The sequence below is a fragment of the Chrysemys picta genome, chromosome 2 (genome assembly GCF_011386835.1).
Source record: "Chrysemys picta bellii isolate R12L10 chromosome 2, ASM1138683v2, whole genome shotgun sequence".
Lineage (NCBI taxonomy): Eukaryota > Metazoa > Chordata > Testudines > Emydidae > Chrysemys > Chrysemys picta.
In genome coordinates, this window is record NC_088792.1 from 57964664 (window position 1) to 57977506 (window position 12843).

At 41.3% G+C, this 12843-nt stretch overlaps 1 protein-coding gene across 3 annotated transcripts in view; it reads left to right on the forward strand.

Moving 5' to 3' along the window:
* Positions 1-842: 842 nt before the first annotated feature.
* The window catches only part of AHR (aryl hydrocarbon receptor), a 93212-nt gene continuing 81211 nt past the window's right edge, over positions 843-12843 (forward strand). For 2 of the 3 annotated variants that reach the window (XM_005306661.5, XM_042856502.2), the window contains exons 1-2: positions 843-1044; positions 11376-11563. In XM_005306661.5, the coding sequence (XP_005306718.2) occupies positions 989-1044; positions 11376-11563 (244 nt within the window). In that variant the 5' untranslated portion in view covers positions 843-988. Of the gene's footprint in view, positions 1045-11375; positions 11564-12843 lie in introns of those variants that run through there. The other variant, XM_065583211.1, reaches the window with a different exon arrangement.

Sequence of the window (12843 nt, forward strand, 5' to 3'; positions counted from 1 at the left end):
GTACCTGAACAGCTGGACTTAGCAGCACTTTAGCAGCCCATGTCACTTGTAACGCCCTTCTCCCCCCCCTTTAAAATGTAGGCTGATAATAGCTTCCCCCCCTTAAGCACAGTCTGGACACTTATCTTTCAGAATTTCATAGGTGCAATCACGGGTCGCGGGGGTATGGGTCCCCCCCGTGCAGGCCTAGGCCCCGGCCCCACCAGCACCTGCTGTCCCAGCTGTGGGCGGCCCTTGAGTTAATGTAGGCGGGGGGGAGGGGGGGCGATGGGGGTGCACAGCTCTCCCCTTACACACACAGGCAGGGCCGGTGCCTGTCCGGACGGGAAATGCCCTGATTTCTGTGTGTTTCCTTGTGGTTGTCATTGACGGCGGTAGCTATTTTGTTGAGCGTCTATCACCTCCCCCGTCTCGGCGGGCCGGGCTCCTGCTGGGTACCTGGGCTGCCGGGGGCCGTAGCAGGCTCCGTCCTGGGGCCTCTCGCCGGGCGTGACCTACCCAACATGGCGGCGCACACCGCCCCCTCACGTAGGCAGCCGCCGGAGCCTCCCCCGCAGGGCGGGGAGAGCAGGGGGAGGTTGGCTCCGAGACCACGGCGGCAGCGGTGGCCGGTGACAGACGTTTGCCCGGCCCGCGGCGGCCGCACAGGGACAGAGGGATCTTCGCACCCGGCCGCAGCGGCAGCAGCCTCGGGGTGCGCTGGTCCGGCCCCCACCTTCCCGGGCAGGAGAAGCCGCCGCTGCCGGGAGCCGGGCTGCGGGAACTGGAAAGCCCCGGCCGCCCCCGCCCCTGTCTTCGGGGGCGCAGCGGGGTTGGTGGGTGACGCCGGCGCTGATCACCTGGGCTCCCCGCCCTCCCTCGGCCGGGGGAGCAGCGCTCGGCGCGCTGCAGGCGGGCAGGGCCGGGCAGTTTCGGGCTGCGGCGCCGAGCGGGGTCGCCGGGGACTCGCGGCGGCTGCGGGACGGGGAGCCGCGGCGATAGCAGCAGGATGAACCCCAATATCACCTACGCCAGTCGCAAGCGGCGGAAACCCGTGCAGAAAATGTAAGAGACGAGCGGGGGGGAGCTGTCGGGCTGGCTTCGCCACTGGTTATTGCGGGGCCGTCAGCGGCTCACCCAAACCGGCCCCTGGCCGCGCTCTGCGCCCCCAGCCTCCTCTCCCTGTAGCCCGAGCGTCCGCTCTGTAGCGGCTCCCCGCTTCCCCGGCGCCGGGTGGGTGTCTGTAGTCCCCGGCGCTGCTTCCCGCCGCAGCCCCCAGCCTCCCCACAGCTCCGGGGCTCTGCGCTTCGCTCCTCGTGGGCCTCGGCAGCTACGGGTTTGCCTTGTTTGTCTGGGGCGCTGTTTGGGTTTTGCCCGGGGACGCAGAGGCAGGGGGCACCCGGGGGCTGTTCGCTGCAATGCCTGGTGCCCTTTCGCGGGGGGGGGGCTTTTCTTTTTCTGTCGGCGGCTTTGGGTTGGGACCCCTGGCAGCAGTGCTGGGTGTGCGCGTGACTTCTGGAGATCCAGGAGGTCCCTTTTCCGAACCCCCCCCCCCCACCCAGGGAAGTCTGTAGTTAGCTATGTTCGGAGTCCTGTTGTGAACCGGCACCGATGACCCAGTTGTATAAGGATGGTGATTAAAAGGCAGAATGAGGGCTTGGGGGAGGGGAGGAAGGAAGGAAGAAGAAATGACTTTAGGTTTTAGTGTGGCTGGGTTACCTGATCTAGACGAGGCGGCATTTAAGGTGGCAGTTCCCTAGGGATGGCTACAAAGCCCCCACCAGCTAAAATAATTGTTAAAAGTAGTTAAATGACCGATGTAGCTTTTTAAATGTCTTATTGGTCACAGTGCAAAGATGGAGCAGTTTGCAGTGCAGTGCTTAGCTGTGCTGCTTAGGATTTGGCATGTGTATGTGCAGAAAGGCACGTTGTTCTGGGTGCACGGCTGACCCTGGTCGTCCCCATTTGGATGGGTTTGTAACTTACCATTCACTCCCTGCGGTAGAGTATTTCACAGTCCGTACTGTGATTTTTAACTAATAAAGCACATTTTATTACTTCAACTCTGTATGAAGTCTTACACATCAGATTCTGGACACCCTGCCCCCCCCTCGCCCCCCCATGTAGTAATCCTGAATGTGGATGTCTCTGGCAAGGTGCCTGGGACATTTCAACAAAGGGCATGACAGTAGATTATGTATAATTATGTTATCCTGTTTGGGAATATTTAAAAGAACAATCTCCCTTAGTATTTTTATTCTGCCAAAAGATTGATTATATTTTATGGTACTTATTCATTTAGCTCCAAACAAACACAAAAGTCAGAAATTACTGCCACATCTTAAAAAGAAAAGAAATACCTCTTAATATAGGGCCTAATCCTGAAAACCCTTAGTTGCATGAGTAAAGCTAATTATATCACACAAGTATAGATAGGATTGGGCCCAAGGTTGTACCTGCTTCACTAAAAGATTACTTTAATCTGAAATGACTTTCAGCCTAGAGGAAATCGTTAACTTTTACATTTATATATTACATAAAGATGCATATATTAACTACTTTTATAAGTAGTCTGATTAGCTGCTTCTCCCCCCCCCCCCGCAGCTTGTTTCTTATTGACTCATGACCAAAACAAACTTTTTACTCTTTTTTTTTTAATTGCACTTGTTTTCAAATAGCATTACTGAAAAAAACTGTATTAAAAAGTAAAATCATACACTAAGTTTAAAAGAGTTGTTCCTTGTAACATACTAGTAAAAGAGAAACATTTTGGGACACTGTGTAAGCAAGTTCCTTTATATCATTCAGATCCCTGTTTTGGATCAGTTAATTGAATGCATATTCAATCACAGCTGTTGTTGTTAAAATATTTTTACAAATGGACATTTTGCTTTAAATGAAATTTTACTATGTTTGTGCAGTGAATAAATCAGTGAAAAGCAATATATGTGATGATTTCTACCAACACTCTGCAGAAGCGGCAGTAAATGTGAATATAACTTAATGTAAATGTGGCTAGCCGCTTCCATGTTAAAACAGTTCAACAATATAAATCTATATTTTTGAAAGAAATAGTTGCCCTATTTCAAGATATATAAGCATATAGGAAATGCTTTTTTTCTACAGTTATGCGCAAGCGCAAATAACTTCCCCGCTCTGTTTACATATTTTCTTAGACTAATCCTTTAAAGTACACACAAATCTTAATTTAAGGAACTGTTGTATAGCTATTCACTCTTTCTAATTAGAGTAGTCTTAATGCTTTGTTTCCTAATAAATTCTGGTCAGATCTGAAAACTGTTTCTATTTTTGTACCTCTATATAAAAATGTCTGACTCTCAAGCTGCTTAGTCTTTCATATTCTTTATTTTCATTTGCTACACTTAACTTATTTGAATCTGAATATTTTCTTATGTATATCGGCATATGGATGGAAACTAAGTTTAATATTGGTCTTGAAGTGTCCTTGTCATAAAAGAACTTCTCTTTTTAGGACTGAAAGGGAAAAATAAACCTTTCTTAATTTAAGGTAAATATTTTTGTTTTTAATCTAGCCGTAATTTGGGCTTCACCTATAACAGGTTTTTAAAAAAAAACTCCTAGTAATCATATTATTTGCTAACCTGCTGGACTGACAAATAATTTGTGCAAGATTAATTTCTATTTGTTCAGTGTACCATACTTGTTTCCCTCTCTTTATGCTTAATTTTACATTCATTTTGTATTTATACTCTGATAGCAGTCTTGGGAGGCACATTATCTGCAGGCCTGAGGGTTCTGATTTGCCCAGTTAAAAACTGATCATAGTTCATACTCTTGGCCAAAAAGAGAGAAAATGCTAGAGTAGCAGCAGATTATCAGATCTGATTTTTAAAGAGGTTATGAAGCTTGTTTGTTATTGTAAAAAGATCTAGCTTACCTCTGATTTTCCAAATTAATATATAGGACATTTGTAGGATAACTGCCTTGAAGTTAGCTTTCTCCAGGCAAATTTAAAACCTCTTGAAAAAATAGTTTAAAATAGAAGAGCTGACATACTATTATATGTAGTGAGGTAATGTAGCTTGTTTTTACATTCCTTTCATATAAGGAAGAGATTACATTTTTGTTGAATTGTGTATTTGTGCTTCACTTGCCATATCCAAAATTCTGAGTGGAGCATGAGTGATGTATTGTCCGTAATACAGACAACCCATTTGTGTGAACAACTTTTTTTCCTCATCTATATAATGATGTAATGTTCACAAGAAAGTCTAAGTGGGAAAAACTCTGATTTTTGTATGGAAAATAACTAATTGAAAATCATGGTAGTAATTTGAAGCCAGTTCAGAAAAAAAACACTCCTGTTATCTACAGTGTAGAGGACAGAACCCCACAGGAAATCTTGGGCTATTACCCTGACAGTACAAAGTATTGGAATATTATCCTTTCTGTAGAGAGCTACCCTATCACTGTAATATGTATAAAAGGAAAATATACTGACTGCATTTTTGGAGAAATACAATACCTAGTTTAAATGTAGGAATATCCGCGTCTTTTGTTAAAGAAGAAAAATGCATGGTAAACAAAGTGTGATTTCACCACCTACACCCAATTAAATCTTGCTATGTATTAGGGAACACGCACTTTCTTGGAACCTTTTCTACTTTTATGTTTGTTTTTTCTCCATGTAATTCTTTTTATTTTATTGATTGAATGATGTGGACTCCCCCCTGTGGTCATTTTCCTATGGGTGTTAACAAATATTTATTGAGGCTTGTATCTTTTTTTAAAATTGTTCATATATGTTAAATTCAAATTCTCAATTTTTCTGGATTTTTATTAATCACTGGAATATCATTAATATATAACAAGCCATAGAGTTCATTTAATGCAAAACAGGATGGAATGCAAGATCCACAAAAGTTAGATTTGTTGTAAATAGATTATGTGCATTTAATCCCCTTCCCCTGGTGTTATGAATTTATATGTATTTAATCCTTATGATGTCTTTAGATAAAAATATTTTGTATTTAATATACTTTAACATTTTGTTGTTGTTGAAATAAAATACACAATAAACACTAAATGGGAAAATGGTGGTGGGGGGCGTTAAGAAGTTTAATTGCCATATATACGCAAACTAGAATGCCAGTTAAAGCTAATTGCATGTTTCCTAAATAATGAAAAATGAACAAAAATATAAGTGATTGGTTTTGTCCAATGCTTACTTATATGGATTCTCCATATACAATGTACCTGAAAAATGTTTGCTTTATTTGGCTGTCTGGGTGACCCTTCAGGCTAGGATTAATAAACAGTGGTTCAAGAGGCAGCATAGAGATAATTTCCCTGTCATTGCTTTTTCTTCATCTATAGATAGGTGTTCACTTTCCAGGCTCATTCTGGTACCATTCATTATCTCTAATTGCACTTAATACAAAGAGTTAGTATACAGTAGGGGTGGCCAAACTTACTGGCCCTCTACGTGCGACAGTCTTCAGAAGTTCGAGAGCCAGAGCATGCCTGCTGGGAGCCTGGGGTTTCAGTCCCACTCCTGCTGAAGCCCCGACCCGCAGCAGGTGTGCCCTCGTGGGGCTGAAGCCCCGAAACCCTCCTCCCCGCTGGGCAGAAGCCTCCACCCCCATCACCCTACTGCAAGGCAGAGGTCCCGAGCTTTTCCCCCCCACCCGCAAACCCCCGAGTCTGGTAGGTGGAGAATTGGGGGCGGACGGGGCTTGCGAGCAGCACTTTAATGGGGTAAAAGAGCCACATGTGGCTCGCGAACCACAGTTTGGCCATCCCATGTATACAGTCTTTCTTTTTAGAAACAATGCACATTCATTTATAGTTTTGGTACTTTAGATGGATGGTTTGTAGCCGATAGCATTTTAAGATGCTTCATGTTTTTAATTTCAGTTTTATTATGTACTCTGCTTCTTTCAGAGAGACATTTAAAAAGAAAATTTACATAACATATTAAGAAAGTGTCTTTCGCTATATTTAGAAAACAATCTTGGGAAGCAAAGAAAATTCTTTCCTTCGTGCACAACCATGGTATATGATTTTAAAAGCTATAAATTGCAATCTGTTGGATTTGGCACAAAACTTCCATTGTCAATACTCTAGTAGTCTCTCCTCTTGCTCTGGCTGTTGCAGGCAGTCTTTAAATCAAAATGAACTGTTAAGAGGAAGCCAACAGAGTGAGTGGGTATTGATACATACTCCCTAGTGGAGGACAAAAGGTTAAAGCAGTAGTTCTCAAACTTTTGTATTGGTAACCCCTTTCACACAGCAAGCCTTTGAGTGCGACCCTCCTCCCTTATACATTAAAAACACTTTAAAATATATTTAACATTATTATAAATGCTGGAGGTGAAGTGGGGTTTGGGGATGGATGCTCAGAGCTCATGACCCCCCCCACATAACCTTGTGACCCGCTGAGGGGTCATGACTATCAGTTTGAGAACCCCTGGGTTACATAGTCCTACCACACCATTGACAGAAGAGTTAGAACAGCCTGGTCCTTTAAAGCTACTTGGAAGCTCATTGGTTCTGTCACACCTGAGGGCAAACCACAAAACAGGTTTGCTGCACCATTGAGAAAGATGTACCCCAACTTCAAATCAAAGGGATCAACAGTCTACAGAGATAATACCCATCCCATCATCCTTTACTCCTACCCCGCACATCAGAACCAGAGTGTAATGTTAATGTTGAATATGGGGGCAGGGAGAATAAAAGAAGTAAATCATGCTTAGAGCTTTTAGTTCCTCTGAGTGGAGTGGTATTGTTTGAGAATGGTGAACATGCATCACTTTTGGTAATAGACAGATGTGGTGTAAATAACAATTTTAGGGGAAAAAAACATGTCTTTGCATATGTGGTTGAGACTATAGGGAGACATCATCCTATTTTAATTTAGAAGGGCTTTTTTGTTTAAATGTGAATTTTTTCGATGACCATGCATTTTAAGTCCATTTCAATGCCATTTATTTATGGTCCTTAAAATGTTACGTTGCTTTGTTCATTTCTAAAATAAAATGGTGTGTATGTACATGACACATTTCTCACACATCCTGAATTGTCTGAACTAAATAATAATGCACAAAAATAACACCCCAATTTTTGTAACATTAAGGATGGGTTGAAAAACATCTGCAGCACATACTACCTCAAGGATTAAGACTGTCAGCTATGTGACAGATGCCTGTGCCGCCAATCTCCTCAATGGCCCTCTGTTTTTTAGAGGAGTAAAACAGTTGTGTATTATATTCAGGGATCCCATTTTCCATGATAACAAAACAAAATTCTCCGATAAAAATCCAGGTTTTTTTTTGCTATTTAAAATGAAACACTGAACTTTAGGTTCCGTAGCAACAACATACATAGGTATCCCTTGAACATAATGTTTTACTGATATACAGTAGAAGCCCAGTTATTCGAGCCTCCATTATCCAGCTCTCCGGCTCCGGGCTAACAGCAGCTGGGACTCCGGGGTCAGCCCTGAGCAGTTGCGGCACCAAGTCCTCCCGCCCCTTATAAAATAAGGGATAGAAAGCTCTTTGCCAATTCTCCTGATTATCCCAATTTTTGATTATTTGATCTGGCCTCGGTCCTAATTAGAACGAATAAACTGGGTTCCACTGTAAAGTTAAAGTGCACTCAAAAATAGACCACAAGAGGGGGAGTTTGTGAGCACTGAATAAGTGACACTGGTACTTTTAGTAAAATGTAGTTAATAGTTGTGTTTTTTATTTTTTCACAAATGAAAAAGTAAAGATTCTCTGTAAAACCGCAATTTCTGTGTTTTTCTGTGTCAAATGGAGTTTTAGGATCCCTGCTAATATTCACTTATCTTTAGGTGCTCAGCAATTGATCTTATTCAAAACTGTATTTTAATTTTACTTTTATTTTTAAGTCAGGAATATGTATATCAGAACCTGCTTTGGTCTCATGGTATAAATTAAGGCTACAGCCCTTTGGTTTTAGTGTGTGTGGGTGGGTGTGTATACACAATCTAAACTCACACCATAGTAAGGTATGTGATTAAAGACTATGCTGCATAGAAGAACAGTGAAAATACAGTTCAAATAATACTTTGACAACTCTGTTTTTATTTTGACATTCTATGACCGCACTTGTTTGTCTCTCAAGTATTGAAATATTGAAAGATTTCCGTTCCGCTGTAATAGATATTAACAAAACAAGGAACTCTGGCCGTTTGGTTTATTGAGTTCTCTCACAGCTGTACCTAAACAGTAGAGAAGCAGGACTGGAAGGGCAGTCTACTGTTAAAGTAATTTTAACAATCTTAAAATCTGCCCCTGCTTTCTGGACTGTTTTTGTAAAAAGCACATATACAAGGATTAATCTTGACATAGCATTCAATTTCCTTCAGGGATAACTTGCTGTAATGCATAGAGGGTGCAGCACTCTATCTAAACGAGGGGTTCGCGGACTTCATTGCACCATGACCACCTTCTGACAACAAAAAATACTACATGACCTCAGGAGGGGGGACTGAAGCCTGACACCACCTGAGCCATTCTGTGGTGCTGCCCCAGGCAAGGGGGCCAAAGTTGACAAAGCCCTGTTCACACCGATGTTTTTTCACACCCCTGAACGACAGAAGTTTTACCGACAAAAGTCCAGTGTAGACAAAGCCTGACTACCAGGAATCGGAGGCTACAAACTATTCCACAGGAATAGCAGACCTGGTTGACTGACTTAAAAGTGTACAAGTGTATGAGTGGGGTAGCTTAGTCCTGCTGTACTTGCAATGATTGTACTTCAAGCAATAGGTTTTTTTAATCTGGCTCTGTATTAACTGGCAGTAATGCACGTTAACAACTCACTCAGTGAGGCATAGTGTTACTAATAGGGATTGTTAAGGAAATGTTGGGTGACTTTTAGTCTGTTGTTTGGCCAATATTGAAATCCAGACTACACAACAAAAAGTTTGTTCCTCTCCCCTCTCCTCCCCCCCCCCCCCACCAAAAATTATGCCAGTTGTCATGATTTGGGTACACGAATGCTTCCCTAGAATAAGTAAACATTATTTGGTTCTTTTTATCTGAACAAAAGCTTTACAGAATTATTTTTAAACTAATATTATCTGGGGTTGTGGTGAGCTGCAGGTAGTCTGATATCAAATGGCATTAGAGAGATATTGGGCTCAGAGTGGCCCTCAGAAAGTCAGGACTCCTAATTGAGGTAGTTCTAATACTGCCTGTAACCAGATATTTATTTCACTGTGTATTTTAATTGATGACACACCCATACGTGGTGTGCTGTTTTTGCTTTGGATAAGTCTCTGTTTAATAGACATAATTTTCATAACCCTTTTTATTTCTCCATCACTTCCCTCTTGCCCATTTCTGTACCATTAACCTCCATCAGAGCAGTGGGGAAGCAGACCCTTTATTTCTGCAACAAACTTAGCTTTAATAGTAGTGAATTTATAAGTGTGATGGTGGTTGTTATTCCTGGGGCTTTTGTGTGTGTTGTCAACATTCAGTACCGTAGCCCCTATCAGATTACAAACTCTGCGTAAGGAAAAGGTAGGGGTGTGTGTTTGTATACACTCCTTCAGTGTATAACAGCAACACAACATCATTTTTATAGCTAGAGTGAACAGTTGAGACAAATTTAAGTTTTCCCCAATCAAGAGGTAGTGGACAAGTGATACTGGTATAAGAAGACATGGTCCTTAAAAGTAGATTTGGAAGGCTTATATTTAAATTAATAAATATTGACAATTTTATGATTTCCCCCCCCTCTAATAAACCCCCCCCCTCCAGCGGATACTTAATAGTTGGAACTGGAAGAAAGAGACGTCTAAAAACACATGATATATTTCACTATTTGATGTCAGTTCTGTCATGTATTTAACTGGAAGTGATGAAATTGTTTTACAGTACAAAACATGTTTTCACAGTGGTATCTAAATTTCATTATGGGAGGTTTTTAAAATTTCTAGCCAGTGCAGAATATTAATTTGATTGAATGCAATACTTGGAAATAAATACTGCCAAGACTACTTAAACTAAATGAAGCACGTAGGCATGAACAGAGTTTGCAGACAGCATGTCACACACAACCAACATTCATGTAAAGGTAATCTAAGAAGTAACAAACTGACTTTACAAACTTATTACACAAAAATGAATCGATTGATCCCTCTGTAATTAGAAAACTTTATTTAAGCATACATGGCATGTGAGCAAAGCTAATCTGTTGAAAGACTCAGAATTTATTTTTCTAATAATAAAATATAATTTCATATAATATAAATGTCCCCTAATCACAACCTTGCGTGTAGGAAATTTTGGAGAGAGCACTGGGAATTTAAGGTGGGTGTTAATGGAAACTAGAAGCAAGATTACATAAACACCATAATATAATTCATAAAAGAACACTATTGCTTTGTTTTGGATGGTATACTTCACCAATTTCTCATGCCATGCTTACTGTAAATGTTGAAGAGTATGTTAGTGCTCAGTATGTTGTCAACTGTGAGTGGATTTAATGAGTTGATTTACGTATTCCCACTCCCAAAAATCTCATTACAAGCATTCATAGTGACTCCTTCCTCAGGAACTCCCCAACATATCTTCACCTGTCTCTCTCCCAGATTGGAAGATATCTGGGGCAAGGGCCATCTTGATGTTTTGTGTCTTGGACACTAGCAAAGTATTCAGCACTGTACAACAAGTTGTTAGAACTCTTGCAGTGTTAAGCAGAAAATAAAACACTGTATAAAAATTAAGCATACATTGAGATATGTTGCACTAAAAGTGAACAAGTGTAGATGCAAGAGTACAATTTTACACAGAATATTAATAATATACTGAAATACCAGTGTTGATGTATAATATAAAGTACACCTCTACCCCGATATAACGTGACCCAATATAACACGAATTCGGATATAACGTGTTAAAGCAGCGCTCTGGGTGGGCGGGGCTGCGCGCTCCGGCGGATCAAAGCAAGTTCGATATAACATGGTAAGATTTTTTTTTTGGCTCCCGAGGACAGCGTCATATTGGGGTAGAGGTATCTTTGGCATATTGAGGGACATTTGAGTTATTTTTTTCTGAACAATAGAACAGTTTATTATTAAGTATCTCTCAATTTTCAAACACTTTTAACTAAACACCCTGATGCGTGAACAGGACTCTTAGATGCCCACCTGACTTTTGTTTTTCCTAGCTTCAATCTAAGTTAATTTTTGCTGAGGAATGTGCAAGTCATGTTGGGAAAGCATATTACATGTTAAAATGTAAAAGATTTGTGGTGGTGGGCATCAGCTTAATGGCAGAGCTTTACTACCTTTCTGTTTAAAAAAAAAAAATTAAGACAATATCATTTTGAGAAAAAATATGCATTTATACTGTATTTTGTCTTTGCCACAGAGTAAAGCCGTCCCCATCTGAAGGAGCCAAGTCCAATCCATCCAAGAGACACAGAGACAGATTGAATGCAGAGTTAGATCGCTTGGCTAGCCTCTTGCCTTTCCCACAAGATGTTATCGCCAAACTGGATAAACTGTCTGTGCTTAGGCTTAGCGTGAGTTACCTGAGAGCCAAAAGCTTCTTTGATGGTAAGAGATTAGGATTAAATTTTTCTTGGACTGCTTTTAAAATACTGTTTGGTGCTGTTACTTTCACCTGTTTTAGTATTTAAAATTGTTGAATGTATCTATACTTTAATGACATGTCAAGTTGTGTAGTGAGGTAACTGTACAAAATCAGTTGTCCAGTTTCTTGAAAACCAAATGTATCTATTTACATTTCACTTAACTTGTCATCTTGCATTTGGAAGCAATATTGCCTTTAATGAGTCTTCCAGACCTTTTCCTCAAACTTGCAAAGGTTTTGAGGAGATGAGATAAAATCCACTTTTTCAGATGGATTTCCCATCAGTTGGATGTTTTTCTTGATGCTGCAAAGATAATTTTGTTATGAATAAAATGAATGAACACCTGCAACCCCATCACATAATTGGTTTATCATCTAACGTGCTTGAGGAAGCTAATTTCTGAAACTAATGGAGGCAAATTCTCTCCTGTGCTCAAGCTGTGCTTGGCAAAGGAAAATGGAGGGGGGAGGGAAACATAAGGAACCAGTTAAGGTTCCCTAGTTCTGTGGGCTGGTCTGCATTGACCCTGGTTCTGGTTTGAGTTATAGCATTCTTGGAGCTATTCTATGTTAGGCCAACAACATACGATAACCCCCACACCAGCTGAGAATTGGTGGAACGAAGCTCTGTGCCGCCCTTTCATTCCCTGGCCTGCCCCCTTGGCTGAAATAGAGTGGTTGGCTTAACGCCAGCTGAGAGCTTCCCCTACTGTGGAAATTCTTATCTGACCAGTTGTGGCCAGAATCTGGCTGTCTTGTGACAGTGCAAAAGAACCATGCCCACAAAAAAAATAGTTGATTATTGTATCACTTGCTGTGATAGTATTGAAGTTCTAATTGCATGTATAATTAAAGTTTATCATCCATATTAGTGTAGGAATTGAGCTTAAAATGACGCTAATCTTTTAGTTGAAAGCCTTTTCAGCAAAATTGTGTGACATAATTTTAACCTCCTCTGTCTTTAACACCACACTACAAGTGTAATGTGGTCTGATATGATTGCTCACTACCTTTGATAATCATGCTACTGAAGTCTATCTTTCAGATAGTTTTGCCTTTTTCTTTTCTCCAAAGTACTTCCTCTAGGTCAGTGGTTCCCAAACACTTTCTCTGTATAACCTCATATTTTCTGTAACCCCAGACAGCATTGACACCATTTTCAAATGGCATCTTCCATGCAGCAAGACCTTGCACGCGCTGTACACCTAATATCACATTGCATAAAGGGTGCCATTTTGCTTTA